This window comes from Myxocyprinus asiaticus, chromosome 43, assembly GCF_019703515.2.
Source record: "Myxocyprinus asiaticus isolate MX2 ecotype Aquarium Trade chromosome 43, UBuf_Myxa_2, whole genome shotgun sequence".
Lineage (NCBI taxonomy): Eukaryota > Metazoa > Chordata > Actinopteri > Cypriniformes > Catostomidae > Myxocyprinus > Myxocyprinus asiaticus.
Genome location: NC_059386.1, coordinates 16,340,408 through 16,359,146, shown reverse-complemented (window position 1 = coordinate 16,359,146; position 18,739 = coordinate 16,340,408). Strand labels below are relative to the sequence as shown.

The 18,739-nt window shown below is 35.5% G+C and overlaps 1 protein-coding gene across 1 annotated transcript; it reads right to left on the bottom strand.

Annotated features, from left to right (window-relative positions):
* Positions 1-2,623: 2,623 nt before the first annotated feature.
* LOC127433163 (histamine H2 receptor-like) lies at positions 2,624-6,779 on the bottom strand. The gene is made up of 2 exons (XM_051684862.1): positions 5,298-6,779; positions 2,624-4,472 (listed from the first exon to the last, which is right to left on the bottom strand). The coding sequence occupies exons 1-2, from the start codon at positions 5,916-5,918 to the stop codon at positions 4,161-4,163; spliced, it is 933 nt and encodes a 310-aa protein (XP_051540822.1). The 5' UTR covers positions 5,919-6,779; the 3' UTR covers positions 2,624-4,160.
* Between the last annotated feature and the right edge of the window lie 11,960 nt (positions 6,780-18,739).

Below are 18,739 nucleotides of genomic sequence, written 5' to 3'. Positions count from 1 at the left end.
ATGTTGTCATTCTGTCTTATTGCGGCGGCTAATGGTTCTATAAATAATGCAAAGAGAAGCGAGGAAAGTAGACACCCTTGTCTAGTTCCACGTTGTAGTTGGAACGTTGGAGAAATTATACCATTCGTGATGACTGATGCAGTTGGTGTAGAATATAATGTTTTGATCCTGTGAATAAATTATTTGCCAAATCCCAATTTTTCTAGTGTAGTAAAAAAGTTCCAATTTACTTTATCGAAGGCTTTTTCAGCATCAAGAGATACAATAATCATATGTTTGTTTTGTTGTTTACAAAGATTTATGATATTGAATAGGCGTTGTTTGTTGCTTGATGAGTGTTGTCCTTTTATGAAGCCTATTTGGTCTGGATGGATGAGAGACGAGATAACAGATTCTAGGCGTGTGGCTAAGGCTTTACTAATTACGTTCATATCTGTGTTGATGAGAAATAATGGTCGGTAATTTGTTGGGTCTTTATTTGGTATGAGTAGGACTATGATTAATGCTGTATTCATGTGTTTTGGAATAGATGATAACTTTTTAATTTCTTCAGTCATCCTTAAAAATAGGGGTGATATTGTTGGCAAAAAATGTTTGAAAAATTATGGTGGGTAACCATCTAATCCAGGAGCTTTATTAATTGATAATGAATATAGAGCCTTTTTTCTATTCACCTTCTGTTATTGGTTCATATAGTGCTTTTGGGATAAGCTTAAACTTGGTAAATCTATATTATTTAAGAAGTTTTGAGTCTTTTCATGATTTTCTTATTTCCCCATTGCTATACAAGTTTTTATAAAATGATCGATAGTTATCATTAATTTCTTGTATAGTATGAAAAATCTTACCTTCAGGATTTTTTATTGTTGTTATCAGTGATTTTTCTTTGTTACGTTTAATCAAATTGACAAGATATTTTCCTAATTTATCGTTATATTCAAATTCAGTGCATCTTAGCTGTTGTTTTTAGAATTGTGTGTTTTTTTTATTTATTTTTTTTATGTGCAATTTATCATGTGTTGTGTTTAGTTTCTTTAATATTTGTTCTGTAGGGTTTTGAGCATAGGAAACATGTAATTATTTTAATCTGTTTTCTTATTCCTTCTCTAGTTCTTGTTCTTTCTTATGCTTATATGATGAGTATGCTATTATTTTCCCTCTTAATACTGCTTTAGCTGTTTCCCATAATGTTAATGCAGAAAGTTCAGGTGAATTGTTTGTTTCCATGAAAAAAGCCCACTTTTGTTTGAAAAAATCATCAAATTCTGTCTTGGAGCAAAGAAAAATTCATTCTCCATCTATGTGTGGGTTTAATGGTATTTCTAGTTTTAACAGTCAAAGTAATTGCTGCATGGTCGGAAATAATAATAAGGTTAATTGAGGATTCTATGATATCAGGGACAACAGAATTACTTATTAAGAAGGAATCAAAGTGTGAATGTGTTTTATGGACAGGGGAAAAATAGGTGTATTCCTTTGAGCTGGGGTTTGCAAGCCTCCAGCGATTGCCAAGACCGTAGTCAGCCATATATTGTTTGATGATATAGGAAAAGTGCCAGAATCTTTTTGTGTCTGGATTGGTTGATTTGTCAATTATTGGATTCAAAACTGTATTAAAATCTCCTCCAATTATAATAGTAGATTCAGAGAAATTGGATAGTGATGAAAACAAATAATGGAAAAACTGTTGATCATCAGTGTTTGGCCCATATATGTTAGCAATAGTCAAGACATTATTGTTTATAGAGATATTAATAATAATATAGCAGCCTTCTGGGTCGGCTATACAAGTTTTATTAACAATTGATATATTTTTACTGATTAATATAGCAACTCCTCTCTTCTTAGAGTTGTAAGATGCGGAGTATATCTGTGTGAAGTGTGAGTTTTGAAGTTTCTTTTGTTGAGCTTCCAAAAGGTGAGTTTCTTGAAGAAGACAAATATCTGAATTCAGTTTTCTTAGATGGCCATGTACTTTGGTTCTTTTGATTGGCGAACTGATGCCCTGAACATTCCAGCTGATAAATTTTAAGTTTGCCATATATATTTAGACTTCTTTCTAAACAACATCCCCCTTACATCATACTTGAATATTAGAATAAGCAACCAGTTACATATTCTGATGTACCAAAAGAGGACAGAATGCAAGTATAGCTGAGGTATAGCACAGGTCAGTCCCAATACATAAGATTAAAAGTCCAGAGTCCAGAAAAGCTTTGGGCAAGTACAGATGAGATATACATATAAGACAAAACATGAGATAGAACATATAAAAGTGAAAATAATAGATAGAAAAAAAGAGAAAAATAAAACAAACAACAAACACACAACTTTTGTGTCTGGATTGGTTGATTTGTCAGTTATTAATAGGTGTCTATTGCTGCGGTGTGTTGGTCTATGTGTGTTTGCATGAGAGTGAAGGTGTGTTTATTAATTGTCTGTTGTTTGTGGCATGGATAGTGACAGCTCACTCCAAACACTGGAAGTACACAGAGGAAGTATAGCATTATATCATAGCTGAACTCCTTGTTTCTTTTAAAACAGCCATGGAGTGGTTTTAGAGTTCCTATACAGCTGCCTGTTTATATATATATATATGCTCGTTTATTTCTCGAGGGAATTGGTCATTGAGTCTGAAGGCAGTCCCCTTCAGTTCCCTCCCTTTGTTTTTCACGAGATCCTTTATAATGTTCAAACTTGATGATTATTGGCCGAGTGGTCGATTTTTCAGTTGGGAGCCGAGAAGATGCACACGGTGAAAGGTAAAGGTTCTTGATGATGTCAACGGGAGTTTCAGTTTGCGGCGCATTAAGTTTTGAATTGTGGATTCTGGCATTTCAGTGTCATTCTCAGGAGTCCCCGAGAATATAAGGTTGTCTCACATGCTTCTCACCTGAGTGTCTAGAATATTTTCTTTCATTTCTTTATTTTCTTTTTTCATGATCTCTATTTGCGAGGAAAGTGATTGCACGGTAGTTCGGAGTTCTTTGTTGTCTCTATGTAGATCGTTGATTTGTTGGTGGGCGAATTCAAGGCTAGATCGTAGGTCTTTTATCTCTTGATGTATAATCCTAAGTATGTCTAATTTGTTATTGATAGAATTCAATGCACTAACCTCAGTGCCAGTGGAAATCAGATCATCTGTGTTAGTGGATTAGTATTTTTTTGTTTTGTTTTTTTTGCATTTGGCTGGGTTGTGTAGTTCTTCCCGTGTTTGTATATCAACATCAATCTCGTGGTAGAAGTAATCACCTATGAATTGTTCTCCATAAGAGGTATGTTGGTTGTATTATAGAAAATACTTTTATATCTGTGTGGTATTGCAGATATCCGAATGAAATGCAAAGAGCAGCACAGTTATACAGTCTAGCAGCTGAGTGCTGCCATGTTGAATGCAGCTCCGTGTTCACATGAGCTCACATTTGACGCATCCCCATTCAGACCAAGCAATTTTAAGTACTTCTAACTTGAACTGAAGTTGTGGGGGAAAAACCCATAAGCCTTTGCGCTTGAATAATTTAAGCATGTTTGTTTGATCAAAAGGAACTTACTGGGGTATTAATTTAATTCATTTTTAGTAATTCATAGATATTTTAGCTTTTTTTTATGATTGATGTTATTTTACTGTAATTGGTTGTTTCTTGTAAAATAACCATTAGGGTGATTAGTGTTTCCTTTTATTAATGTTGTATCTTTTTAAATCTACGTAATCTTACCTTTCGCATGTGAATGTGCAAAGCTGAAAGGCAGCTTTATCTGCAATTCTTTGGGGAATAAGTCGTTTAATGACTGACCTTAGTCATTGTTTTCTTTCTAATTAAATTAGGTTGAAACAATAATATTAAAATAAATTTAAAACAAGATGCAATAAGTTGTTAAATCTTATTCGTGTGACACACCTTTCAAGTAAATAAAGTTAAATGAACTGATACATTTGTGTATATGTAACAAAGATTTTCTAGTTATGCTTAAATAAAATGACCATAAGTTGAATTTACTTAAAAAGCATGATGTAAAAATGATACAAATATATTTTAAGTAAATCCAACACGTAATTTTCTTATTGTTTAAGATGAGTCTGTTTGTTTTGGGTTATTCTGTTGCCTGTGAATGATGAGAGTCTGTTTGTTTTGGAATGGAGGGAAAAAGAAAACTTCCCCTTAATTTGCACCTCTGCAGCGAAGCAACTGGCCATATGCCCGACGGAAATCCCTGTTGAGTGCCGGGTAGAGGATGGGGTTCAGTGCAGAGTTGAGGTAACCCAACCAAAGAACAACAGAGTGGAGGAGATTAGATGGGGTTTTCTCTGCCCACATGCCCATGCATATGAAGTAGGTGAAATAGGGGAACCAACAAATTACAAAAGCGCCAAGAACCGCAGCCAGGGTCACTGTAGCTTTATGTTCCCGCGCAGTGGCGGCTGCAGATGCAGACTGAGCAAAGGACGGAGTGGTTGCCCTGATACGGCGCACCTGAATATGAGATATGGAGGGAAAGAGAGAGAAAGAGATGAAGGAAATAATAAAAAAAAAAGGACAAGTTTGGTGACAATACGTTCTGTCTTAGGTAAGCAATGAGACATCTGCTTTTTCCTTAGAGGTGGGAGAAGACTGTACATTAGTAGTTGACCTGACATGTAATTTACTTTTCTTCAAGACAAAGGGCAATATTTTTCTGTGGTTTGTCTGTCCTCATTATGAACTGTGAAATACAGAAACATATCAAAATGAAAACTGTGAATAGAAATGGGCATTACCTATGAATAAAATGAATGAATAAAAATGACTGGTCACGAGCTACATTATACTAAAAAATGTTACCTTTAACATTTTACCTTCTACTATTATTTAAATTTGAAATGTTTATGTGGAACTACATCCGTAGTGCATGTCTTGCAGCGACACCTCGATATAATACAAATATTACTGAGAGATTTTCAGCATTAATAATAAAACAATAAGTTTAAGCTCTACTCATTTGTGTGGATGCTATCATATGGAAATTGGAAACAATGAGTCAAAATAACTTGATAACATGAAATGTCCTTTAATATGAAAACGGTATCTTCTGGTGCCCATCTGCAACTGAAACTACTTTAAACAGCATTTATCAAATTTTATTATGATTATTCTTCATGCACTTTTTATATTGTCATAATAATTGAAAGAAAATGCTGTCCAGTCAAAGCATTTCAAATATAAATTTAGCTATATACAAATACATTAATTTTAACTTCAAATCTTGATGCTGGAAACATAAGATCATGTCTACAGTATGTCCAATAGCTACTCACATACCTGCTCACGTGCAACACAGAATATCCGATGATACATTCCGCACATGACCAGTAGAGGGAGGTAAAAGCTTCCAAATGCATTCAGGAGCACATAGTTATTATTCCATTCATAGCGGCATGTTCTGCCTTCCTCTCCCTCGTCCCACATGTCCCAGTGCTGATTCTGCAGTCTGAAGTCAGGTGTGTTCCAGCCTAGGTGAATGGACACAAAGGACACAGCCAGAGAGCACATCCAGATAGCTGTTAGAGTGATTGCCACCCGTAAAGGTGTGACTTTCCTGGGATAGCAGAGAGGACTGCAAATGGCAAGATAACGATCAACACTAATGGCCAGGAGATTGAGGATGGAAGCAGTGCAGAGCATCACATCTAGAGAGATGTAGATGTTACAAAGGACTCCCCCGAGAGGCCATCTCCCATTGCGTAGTTCCAGCATGGCAGAAAGGGGCAGTACCAGCAAGCCCAGCAGCAAGTCTGTCACAGCCAGTGATACTATAAAACAGCTACTGATCTGGTGCAGATGGCGGCTAGTCGCCACAGCAAGACAAACCAGCATGTTTCCACAAATCGTCAATGAGATGAAGGCCACCAGCACTACCCAGCGCAGGGCATTTGACATCATTGGTACCTGGTAAAACAAAAGCTTGGAGCTTATTTTACCACAGGTCAGAGTGATGTCAAAAATAGTCCAGTCATCAATACACTCCTCATTAGTTTATCTCAAATATTTAATGGAACATTTTGAAGACCTTCTTATTGGAAATTTATGTTGTAGTGGACAAAGTGGCTATAAAACTGGCATTAGAAAACCTACAGCCACTTTCCTGATTTCAGGCCAGGTTCATTCCTGCAAAAGAGAGAACAATAGTTACTTGCACATCAAGCAGATAAGCTGTTAATCATGTGATTAAGTGAATTTATTAACACAATGTAGTACTAGACATTTTCATCAGAGGTTATTCTCAGCCATTCATATTTAGCAACGTATGTGTTAGCTCCAAGAAATGTTAATGAATGCACTTGTCTGATATGCTGTGGTATTATGTCTTCTGGAAGGTCACCAAATAAATTTAATGCAAATGTAAATCTAAATTGAATGCAAATTTAATGCGAAGCTTTGGCCCATGTTTAATGCAAGGACAAAAAGCCCTGAGTTATACAGGACAAGTCCTCACAGAATCAGATGAATCTCTCTCAGCTGGACCATCTTCTGATTTAATTTTTCTTTTTATCTATGTCTTCATATGTGAAATTTGATGTATGTTTTGTTCATTTAAAGCTACCATTATTTGCTACTGATGAACACTGTTAGACAAGTCACAGTAAGGGACAACAGTGGGTGATACTTTTAGAGGAAGGTACTGTAAGCACACCGTCACTGTGTCATTTGTGTCTGTATGGATTTTACAGCTCCAGGAATGTGGTTTTATATACATGTTTAAAATATAATATACAAGAAAAGAAAGACATGTCTAACTTATACATGGACACATTAAAAATGTATTTAGTTTTAATTCTTATGACTATTGTTGTTGTTTTTTTTTTTGGAGCCGGTTGATAATTGAGATTTTTGTGAAGTCACCATGAGGGTGATTAGTGTTACCTCTGGTGAACTGTTAATTTTAAGCAATTCTTTTTTACTCAGTTGTGCTTTACAAAAGTGCAGATTTATGTGCACTAAGTACTGAGTAGAGTTGTCATAATTTCCCCTTATACTGCATAAGACATGTTATAACCCAATTTAAATAATTAAATTAAAACAATGATACTTTGATCATATATGAGTTAAGTTTATCTGTAACTAATCAACGATACTTAAAAAATTGAAAAGTTCAGTTAACTTGAGCCAAAAAATTACGATTACTTAGAAAAAAGCATGCAACCTGATTGCCTTGAAAAATCTAAGATCAACTAATTATATTTTACAGTGTAATCTAAACATGTATCCTTTTCAGTAACGGCCTGAAAAGACAAATTATTTATAAATTTATTTAATTTCCTGGGTACAGTGCAACACTCAATCAATTGTCCATCGATTTTTTAATATATATATATACATATATATATATATATATATATATATATATATACTTCCTCATATAGTTAATTATATTGTTTTTGTCATATTGTCAGACTGTCTTGCGCATTTATGTGAATGAACAATATTGAGTGCTGTTTGTCCCCCATGTGACTGAAAATAAAAACTCTGCTCAATCCAGACCTGGGTCATTCAAACTACTATGTTCTGGAAGTATGCTATAATTTTCAAAAAACAAACAAAACAAACAAACAAATATATATATACAGTATATATATATATATATATATATATATATATATATATATATATATATATATATATATATCAAAAACATTATAAAGTAATTGAATAATAATACAATTAAAAATCACAACCCATGACATTTCTCTTCTAAGCATGTTTCATTACAGCCCTGTTACATTTCAAATGTTTCAGGGTCAAAGGTCAGATGAGAAATGGCTAATAACAGCCTTAAGTAAAGTCAAGTGCACCTTTTAACAAGTGATAATACAACAAAGAGAACAATTAATGCTGATAAAGCATGAAAGAAACATTTCTTCCAGTATCTCTTTTGGTCAAAGGTAGACAAATCGAATCTAAGACAAAGCAAATAAATACGATTAAAGGAATCAGTCTGTACTGTGTAATTTCTCAACTCTGCATTTTGTTTAGCATGTCTCTGTAGTCAAGACTTCAGTATCTCTGTATCTAAACCATTCATTTGATACTGTATTTACACAAGAACAAGCATTTCTATTTGTGGAGGAAATTTTGCCTGGCATCTCGATATCTGCTTCAGCCTTGTCTGGATTGCCTTGGACAAGAGTTGGATGGTGACTACTTCATCTCGTGGCGATCGCTAGAAGTACCATATCAATGGGTTTTGTCTATGAGCCCTGACTTTTCAGTTCAACTTCCATCGCATCAGCAGCCTCGTCTCCATCGAGGTGGAGTGAATCAATGAAATCTTCATCCACTGTGCTGTGCATCACAGCCGGCTAGGGATCCGATGCTGATCAGGATGGCTATGATTAATGCTAGAATGACACTAATGGCTTAGAATCCTTATTTGCCTGCTTGTCTGATACAAATTTTGGATGTCCTTACATTTTTTACATTTAAATGAGGGTAAAAATGGGATCATTGCATTTGGGCCTTTAGGTAGTTCTGGCAGTATCAAGCTCAACCTCAGTAATTTGGCATCCTACCCTCTGTGAAAAATGTAGGTGTTGTATTTGACTATGCACTGAAGTTTGACAAACAAATAAATGCAGTAGTCAAGTCGAGATTTTTTTAATTTAAGACTTTTGGCTAAGGTTAAGCCTTTTCTTTCATTTACAGAGTTTGAGAGAGTTATTCATGCTTTTATCTCATCTCTACTTGACTACTTTAACTCTCTTTATATTGGAATAAGCCAATCATACCCAGGGTTGGGGAGTAACGGAATACATGTAACGGGATTACGTATTTAAAATACAAAATATAAGTAACTGTATTCCACTACAGTTACAATTTAAATCATTGGTAATTAGAATACAGTTACATTTTTTGACAGTCTGATACAGTTACAAAAGTAGTTAGATTACTGAAGAGATTACTTTGCATTTTATTGTCATTTGTTTCATTTAATATTTAGTCCTTTCAGATGGAAAACATTTCTACATATAAATGATGCGATCCAAAGTGCATCTGAACAGCGGTGAAACACTTTCTTATGATGTGTTACATTCATATGAGCAGACAGAGAAGTAAGTCTGAAGTAAGTTTGGAACAGAAGAAATAGAAATAAATAGTGTAAATTGTCAGCTTTACGCTAAGCTAAAATGCTATTTCTAGCCATTTTACATGCACACGTTACCAGGTACGATCATATTTTTGTATCAAGAAAATTCACGTTAGATCATAATTTCTTTTTTTCTAGTAAGACCTTTGATATTAGGGCAAAAATCATATTCTTGATAATAATTTTTGTATTGTTTTCCTGTAAAAATATCTAAAAATCCTTAAAATAAGATCAATTAGATTGATCTTGTTTAGAAACAACACTGCATAAGATATTTAGGTTTTTCAGAGAATGTATTTTTAACGTGTATTTTGTCTTACTGTACTGGCAGAGTTTTTATAGTCAAAACAAGTGAAAAAATCTACCAGTGCTGAAGAAGTAATCCAAAGTATTTAGAATATGTTACTGACCTTGAGTAATCTAACAAAATATGTTACAAATTACATTTTACAGCATGTATTCTGTAATCTGTAGTGGAATACATTTCAAAAGTAACCCTCCCAAACCTGATCATACATTGCTCATTTGCAAATGGTCCAGAATGCAGCCGCTAGACTTTTGACTGGCGTTTGCAAATATGAACATATTACTCCTGTTTTAATTTCTCTGCATTGTTTGCCAATCTGCTATAAAACTGATTTAGAGATTTTACTTTTTGTTGTTAAGTCTTTAAATGGAAAGGCACCTTCTTATCTTTTTGACCTACTGTGTATCAATAAACCTGTTAGATGTCTAAGGTCATCTGATCAGAGACTGTTGATGGTTCCCAGGTCAAGACTAAAGAAGAGGGGCGACCTCGCCTTTGCGCTAGCTGGCCCAAAGCTATGGAACAGTCTTCCTGTGTTCCTCAGATCTGCTTCCACAATAGTTGAATGTAAGTCAGAGCTAAAGACTTTTTTCTTTGACCTGGATTATAATCAACCTTAGAGTTTATTGTGCGTTGTATGTGTTTTAAATTTCTGATTGTCATGTACTCATGTATTGTGTTTGTACAGCACAGTGGTCAAATATAATTGTTTTTGTTGTGCTTCATATCAGGTCTTCATATCTGATTGGATGAGAGGCGTTTCAAGAGTTTTTTAGAACAGCAGCACTAAGACACTTTACTGTTTGTATCATTCCGCTTGTGTTGTAAACCGAAGCGTAGATGCAGCGAAGATGTGTTAAAAGCAGCTAGATGTGTCTTTTTATTATCTCATTGACATAAAATATTTTAGCCAGCAGGTGCGACAAAAGAACATTTTCATGTGATATGAGCCAGTTCAGTTGATGTTCATTTGAGCCAGCGCTGCTGGTCAGCAAGCGGTTTCTTTGAAGTAATCGGCATTGCCACTCACTCCACGATCACTTGGATTACTACTACAATACAGTTTACAATTTAGTTATCCTCTGCTGTGCCAGGGAAGGTTAGCAACAAATAAAGTGTGTGTTAACAATTTTTGGTTATCCTCTGTTTTATATGGGAAGGTTAACAACAGTTACAAATGGTGTTAACAGTTTAGTATTCTTTCTCTTTTTTATTAATTTTAATAATTTAATTTTTTTAATTAATTGTATTACTTTCATTCTTATTTCATGTTCTTAATTGGTTTTTAAAAATTACATTTTATGTATCTTGTATTTTCTTTATCATTTCTATGTAAAGCGCTTTGAAGTGCCATTGTGTATGAAATGTGCTATATAATTAAACATGCCTTGCCTTGACTTTCAGAAGGGAAACAGAGTCAAAGTAACAGCTTCGGCATTAAGGCTTAACGCAGCTGAGAGACACAACAGACGGAGTAATCACACATACTCAGGGCACTTACCTGATACCGGAGTTTCCGCGTTGGGAGGAGACGCAAACATTCAACATGACGGAAGAGAGAACAAACCGGTTAACGCGAAATACTCAGGGAGGACCCCGCCTCGGATGGCTATTTTTACACATAGCAAATAGGATGAATTTGACCAAATTACCATTATCTTCAGCAAGCTGATGAACTCTACAGTTGAGGAATAGAGTTAAACAGCTACAGCTTTACTGGTGTCGCGACAGACGCAGGTAATCACACACGCTCAATCTCTCTCTCTCTCTCTCTCTCTTTCACACAAACACAAACACACATCCTTGTTTCTCCAATAACTTGTGATAAATAGCCGAAGCCATCGTTACTAGTTCTTGGTTTTAGTATTAGTAACGGAGGCTTGGGCGCATCTTTTAAACTAGCAATGGCAGATCCTGATCCATGGCGTAAGAAAGTAGTTCTGTGCAAATGTGTGTTTTTTTGTGCAGTCCTTAGTTTTTCCTAATTTATTTATTTAGTTGTTCATTGAACTGAATCTGTATGTCCAGATATCAGCACGGCTTTGATTACCTGCAGCCGAATCACAGCCATGCTGATATAGGGCCATACTGAACTCTTGATTGTGTGATATTGCTTTAATATCATTAATGTCCCCAGTGTCCTATTAGACCTGTTAAAAGACTTGTTTCTTTCCCTCTTTGTTTTGAATGGCATGCCATGAACAATAACAGATTGACAGATGGATCAGTCACATTACACAAGTATTACACATGTCCTGTCAACCACCTCTGCTAAGAGATCACATGCTTTGTGTGTTCATGCACAACACTCATTTACTCTTTCAGTGAATCATGCTGAAATAAATGAGTGGTATAGTCTCCAGGAGTGTTAAAGTGTGAGGTTGATGAATCTTTCAGTAGTGTCTTCTTTAATTAGAAGTGAATCAAACCACTGGCGATAAATTGTCTGTCAGGGTGAGTAAAGACTGAATGTCCCTTCTACACTCTCTGTCAGTCTAATCAACCTCCAAAACTAACAAGCCATCTGCTAAAATAGTAGCCTAAAAAACCCCATAAATGTACAGAAAATGTATTGGCTGATGTGTAATCACAAATTATGGCCATGCAACCATTTAACTGATTCTAGGTGTGCGGTCTCACGTCACCCAAATGAATTACTGAAGTGCAGTCTGAACAGAGGATGATGATATCTCATACATCTTTAAACAATGATGAAAACTAATAATTCTTTCGACATTCCAACCAGCAATCTTTGTCAATGTTTAGCTTCTTGGCTTGAAATCTCAAATAAATTATCAGGCAGCAGTCTGCACGTTTTCCAAAACATAGGACAGACAATTTATATGGTAAACATAGCTACATATGGCTTTAGAGCTATGTGGTACTGTTCAGAATGGTGTTCACAATGATAATTGTCACCAAATCAGGACATTCCACTCTCAAAAAAGCCCCAACCAATTTATAACTATATATATATATATATATATATATATATATAAAAATCTGAAAATTTGACAATTTCATTTCTTTGGTAAAATAAAGTCACATTTATTAAACTACCCTTCATCTTCTAAATATTAAACTTTTGAAATGCATGCTTATTAAATGCATAGTTTTAACTGTTTAACTTAAAGTATGAAATTCAAAGACATGTATCAATAATCTACTGAGAATTTAACCTTGAATCCGATTACTACTTTCCACAGACTGTAAGTATACATTTAGTTTTAACATTTTAAATGGTAACTTTCTTAATAAGAACAGTGAAAGGAACTAACTCACATTCTGCAGGTGGATCATGTGCACAATGTCGAAACTCCAGATTGCTTCTGGTGAGCACAGTACTGTAACAGTGACTGTGAGATTATGATTCTGTCTGAGTTTGTTTCTGTCTGTGCTTCTGCCCCGTTTCTCTCTTTTTGCCCTCTTCCCTTTACTCACATTTCTTTTCCCTCCCTATGTCTCCCACTCCCTCTGTCATTCTCTTTATTTACAATCTGTTACTCTTTTCTATCTTATCACTGTCCACTTTCACTCGTTCTCTTTTTCTCATGGGACAACATTTTTTTTTTTTTTTGCATATACAGAATCTCTCTCTCCATTTCTTGATCTTATTAATGCTGATTTTATTACCTTCAAACTCATATGAAGGAAACATTTAGCATCAGGTTTAATGGGTTCATTGTTGGTAATGGCACCAATGTGAAAAAAGAAAAGCTAAAGTCTGTGACATGATATGTTGCCTTTTATGAAAATCATTAACCACAAATCCAGAAACAAAAAGATAGAAGTCCACAAGCAAGAAACTAGGAATAGGAAGGCATTGGTGTATTTGATGTGCTAAAAAAGAAGAAGAAAAAAAGAAGAAACAAACAATATAGCTTCTGAAAGTTGCTTAGAGGAGAGCGAGAAACGCCCAGTCAAATGTCAAGAGTCATGAAAGCAGCATTCACCATGAAATATTCTATCATGAAATATATTGATATGATATTGATCTTTTTCTTTTATGGATGTCATTTAAGGAGAATACCTTAAAACCCTCTTTGTATTCACTTATATGCTTAAAAAATATTCAATGGTACAAAAAAGGATAAATAATAATTCATATTGGAATTCAATAATTCTGTGGCATGATTTTTGGTGCCAGACAGACTGGTTCGAGTATTTCTGTAACTGCTGATCTCCTGGGATTTTCACGCACAACAGTCTCTAGAGTTTACTCAGAATGGTGCCATAAACAAACAAAAAAACATCCAGTGAGCGGCAGTTCTGCAGACAGAAATCCCTTGTTGATGAGAGAGGTCAACAGAGAATGGCCAGACTGGTTCGAGCTGACAGAAAGGCTACGGTAACTCAGATAACCACTCTGTACAATTTTGGTGGACAGACTAGCATCTCAGAATGCACAACACGTTGAACCTTGAGGCAGATGGGCTAAACAGCAGAAGACCACGCTGAGCACTTAGTGATCGACTGATATGGGTATTTTAATGGCCGATGCTGATATCCAGAGAGCAGGGTGGCCAATAGGCCGATGCAATGCCAATATATCACACAATTTAATATAGTAAATAACATTAAATATTGCTAAAAAATGTATAAACTCTTATTTAGCACTATATTTACTAAATTTCACACTAAACTTTAACTATGTATAAAATAATAAAAAAATAATAATATTGTATTTTAAATGGTACATAGCAGTTTCTTCTGATTTCTGTTTAGTCATACAATTTTAGTATTTTATTTGTACATGAAGAAATTGTTAATATATTGGGAAGAAGGAAATAACAGTACACACAGTAGTTCAGCAAACATGGATGGCATGTCCAAGTTAGCAATCGCACTTTCTCAAAAAAAAAAATACAGAATCAAACCAATTGCACATACAGTGCACAGTGAATAAGACATTTACTCATAGTGCATGTGAAGCGCTTATACTGTGAATGATTTTGATTCTGGCTGATGGAATATGCGCTTCATAGGAAGATATTAGATAAGTGCTCGACGGGAAGAATGTTGGATTTTCGTGAGGTTCGTGAATTACATCTTTTAAAACGAGAAATCTGTATATTTGCAGATGGTATATAATAGAAGTTTTATTGATATTTGCCTTTTAACGTTAGAAAAGCTACAGGGAACTGTTGAGGAGAGACTTTTAGAATATGTGCTTCAGAGGAAGATTTATGAGCGCTCCACAGGATACTGGATCTGCTGAAGTTTTGTGAGGTTGGTTTATTACATCTGTTTGTGCATATTTGCAGACGGTATATGATATTAGTTTTATTGATATTTGCCTTTTTATCATTAGACAAGTAAAAAGTTACAGGAAACTGTTGAGGAGAGAGAGGGAGAATGAAACAGGTGAGCACTTTAAAATTATGAGCTCAAACGCATCTGCTACGGCTCTGATATGCAGACCGTTTAAATGAGACTGTGTTGCACACTGGTTTATTATTGAAATAACACGATGGCGCGTAACAACAAAACGATCTGTGACTTGTCGTTTACATGTCTCAGTCGCTTCACATGCAAGCAGGTGATTCTCAGTGCCCTCAAGAAACAAATCGGCCAAAGGAGAAATGTATCAGCCGATGCGATAATTAAAAAATTCTGAATATCGTCCGATTTATTGGCCTCAGCGATATATCGGTCGACCACTAATAAATAACATGTAATTAATAAAGTGCTAAGTGAGTGTATCTGCAAACAGCACATTATGGGCCAAGCACACCAACGGCATATAAGGTAGTATGACTGGACATCACTGATTATGATTTTAAGAAAAGCAGCATAAAAAAACTTAAGTAGTATTGTTTATATTACAATGCAATTTCTTCTATCTTTTGACCTTGAAAAGTTTCTTACAATTAGTAAGTAATTAAGTAATCATTTAGCTGATGCTTTTATTCAAGGTTTTATTTGATTTATTTCTGTGAAATTCTTTAGAGGTTAGATGTGTTTGTTTTTAATCAAAATGATAAGGATCCCACAAAAGATTAAACAAAACATGTATTATTTATTAGTCGATAAGGTGTTTGACATGACCCTTAATATTTGACAGTCTGATGGTGAATTACTACCCTGTGCTTTAGTTTTATTAGTGTAATTAAGCAGCATGCAGTGTGGACTGATAAGAACATACAACATTACGTCTTTCATTAGAGACACGGAAGTGCTGATATGTTCCAGGCTTATATGACTGTTAAAACCTAAAGGACAGATGTTTCTGGTGTTCATGATACTCAACCTTAGAGGTATTATCAGCAGGCCATTTTATTAAGTCAAAACTGATTTGGGAAGGGGTTAGACTGTCTTTGAAGAAATGCAATAAATCTTATATAGATGTAGGTATTTAATTAAAATACAGTGTGCTGGATATTATAGGCCATGGTCAATGTAAACATACGCACTAACAAAGAAGATCTATAGACAACTTGTGACAGGCTGGTATAAATACATACTGTCACCTTGAAGCAGATTTTGCTGTTTCTTTTTTACACTGGCACTTTAAGATACTAACAGGAAGTAGGCCCAACAGGAAGTTGTCATGGCATGATGAGGAACAAAGAGAGTATGAACACCAAACTCTGGACACTCAGTACCAGCTTGAATGTCACTACAGTGGATTACAACTCCAAAATCACCTCTTCAGGACCGGGTTTGATTGTTTTACCTTCTTTATCTGCCTGTTGTTTCTTGGATTTTGTGGAGAATTATGTCCCTCTGATAAGAGTGTGTGCTGGCTGTTTGTTTGAAGATTAGTTTTCACCTGGTTCCTCCATACTGCTCAAACTACCTTTTCAATTAACTCCAATCCCTCTGTCCCTCCAACAATCCATAAACTCCCACAAAACAATTTTCAAAAAAGAAAAATCAGAAAACTTTTTTGAATTTACATTAAATATTTTTGGTTTGAACTCTGAACAGTTTTATTTTTTGCTTTTGGGCTCAAATTGTACATTTTTCTTGAACTGAATTAACTGATGGACTTGTTTGATGTTTACTTTGGGGCCTAAAAATGGACTTAATGGACTTTGTAGTAACTTTGCCTCTCAAACCTGAATTTCTTTGGTGTTGAGTTTATGACATTTTCTGTTAATAAATGTTTTGACTGAGACTGATTCTGTGAAGAGTGATTTTTTTTTTTTTCATGTTTGCTTTTCCAGGTTTGTGTAGCAGGTGAATTTTTAGTTAGTCAGATTTTTTTTTTAATTGATAGGTTTAACTTATCTGACGCCCAACAATTCATTTCCTACCTTGCATAGTGTCAGATCCTGTTACATATTTGGTGCCCAATGTGGCCTTGTGACCTTGGGGAAAAAAAAACACTTGGAGGTGTTTCAACTATGTTTTACGATTTGTGCTGTTGTTTATGCTGATTTTGATGCTGTTGATATTGTATTTTATAACATGAATTGCTCTTTACTAATGATCTAACATACTTTAAAATCTGAATTGTGATATGTGTGAAACATGTCTGGGTCTGACTATCCACAACATGACCCACTCTCAGTTTCACTAGATATTGAGGGTCCTAGTGTTTTTGATATTCAAACATATTTACAGACACCAACCTATTCTTCTTAAGGATGCCATGTGCAGTTGTTTTCAAATATTTGAAAGTGAAAATGTCAGCACCATTCCACCACCAGCATCAAATGAACCAGTTACAACTGAATCACAAGACACTAGTAGGATGTCTCTAACTTCTTTATCATCAGACTCTGTGTCTCAGTGTGAACTATCTGGTATGCTTTCCACACCTGCAGGGGATTTTAGTCAGTTGGCAACAGGAGTTCAAGATGTCTGGAAGCCACTGACTGATGTAAAGGAGAATAAAAAAAAATGTGATGTGCAATTCAGGGCTGTGGTTGATCAAATTAATGCAAAATGTTCTCAGCTTCAATCAGAAATGAATGTTAAGAAAGAGAATGTTGAAAATCAACTGGAACAAGTTGTGACAATGGTAATATCTACAGTTTCAGAGAAAGTGAAAAAGTCTGTGAAAGGGGGTTAGAGTGAAAGGAGAACACAGGGAAGCGGGTTTTCCAGGCTCAGGTAAGACTTTTAATCAGCGACTTCAGTGCTTTACAACTTCATAAACCCCTCAACTTCACAGGCACGTAGTAACTTAAGCACATCAGCTTCACAAACATAACGGAATAAATGTAACAGCTTCAGGAGCACCATGGCCTTCCTTGTGCCAGACTCTCTCACCCTCTCTGTTGGTGGCGTGGCTGCTTATATGCCACTCTCCCCATGCTCACTGGAATTAGAAACAGGTGTTAAACATAATCTAGCTCAGGTGCAAGCGCCCTTACCGCTTTCTCTCTCTCTCCAGACGGATGCTTGACCATGCCCCCGCTGCCACATTCTGAAATGTCCTTTTTGTCTGAAATTCATTTTATGGTGGAGCAGCTACAAGGAGAACTTAAGCAGGAAATGCGTGCTTCCCTAAAACATTTTCAAACCAGTCATGACGACTTGTCTAAAGGAGTCAGTTCTTGCATCTCTCAAATAAGTAAATTGTCATCCAGTTTGCAAGAGTTGGAAACTGAAATAAAGGAACAAAGGAAAGTTAAAATGGAGAAATGTGTTTCTTTGGAAACACAAACTGAAGTTGAGCATTCAACTTCAACTTAAGTGAATTGCAATCATCATCCACAACATTTTCTCCAGTTGTCACCAAGAGTGATCACATCATGTTGTCTTTTCCAACCTATGGAAAACCTAATGATGATCCTGACCCTTTGAATTGTTTGTCAAAATGCCATAATTTTCTTGCACTGCATCCTCTTTCAGATTATGAACTTCTAGCAACTCTGCGAACAGTTTTTCATGGAACAGCTTGGACTGGTGGGAAATAGCTAGATCCAGTGTGTCTACCTGGACTGAGTATAAATCTGCATTCCAGTCTGCATTCCTCGCTGAGGACTAAGAGGAGGAATTAGCCGAATGAGTGAGAAACCGAAGACAAGGAGAGCAAGAAACAATCTGAGACTTTTGCAATAGAGCTTTATGCAAAAAATTGAATCCTGTCTTGTCTGAATCTACCATAGTCAAGATGATTCTGAAAATATTAAACCACAGCTGGTCAGTCAACTAAGGGGTCATGTGAATAATGTTGATGATTTGGTGCGCCTTGGACATCAACTGCAAGAATATGACCGTTAAAACAGTACAAAGATTGGACAATCCAATGTGGCAAATCGTAAATTTGGTTTTGCCAATCAACCAGTTGACAAAGCTGTTCTCTGCTGGAGATGTAAGGGACAGCACTCTCCTGGTTTCTGCTCTCATTACAAAAGA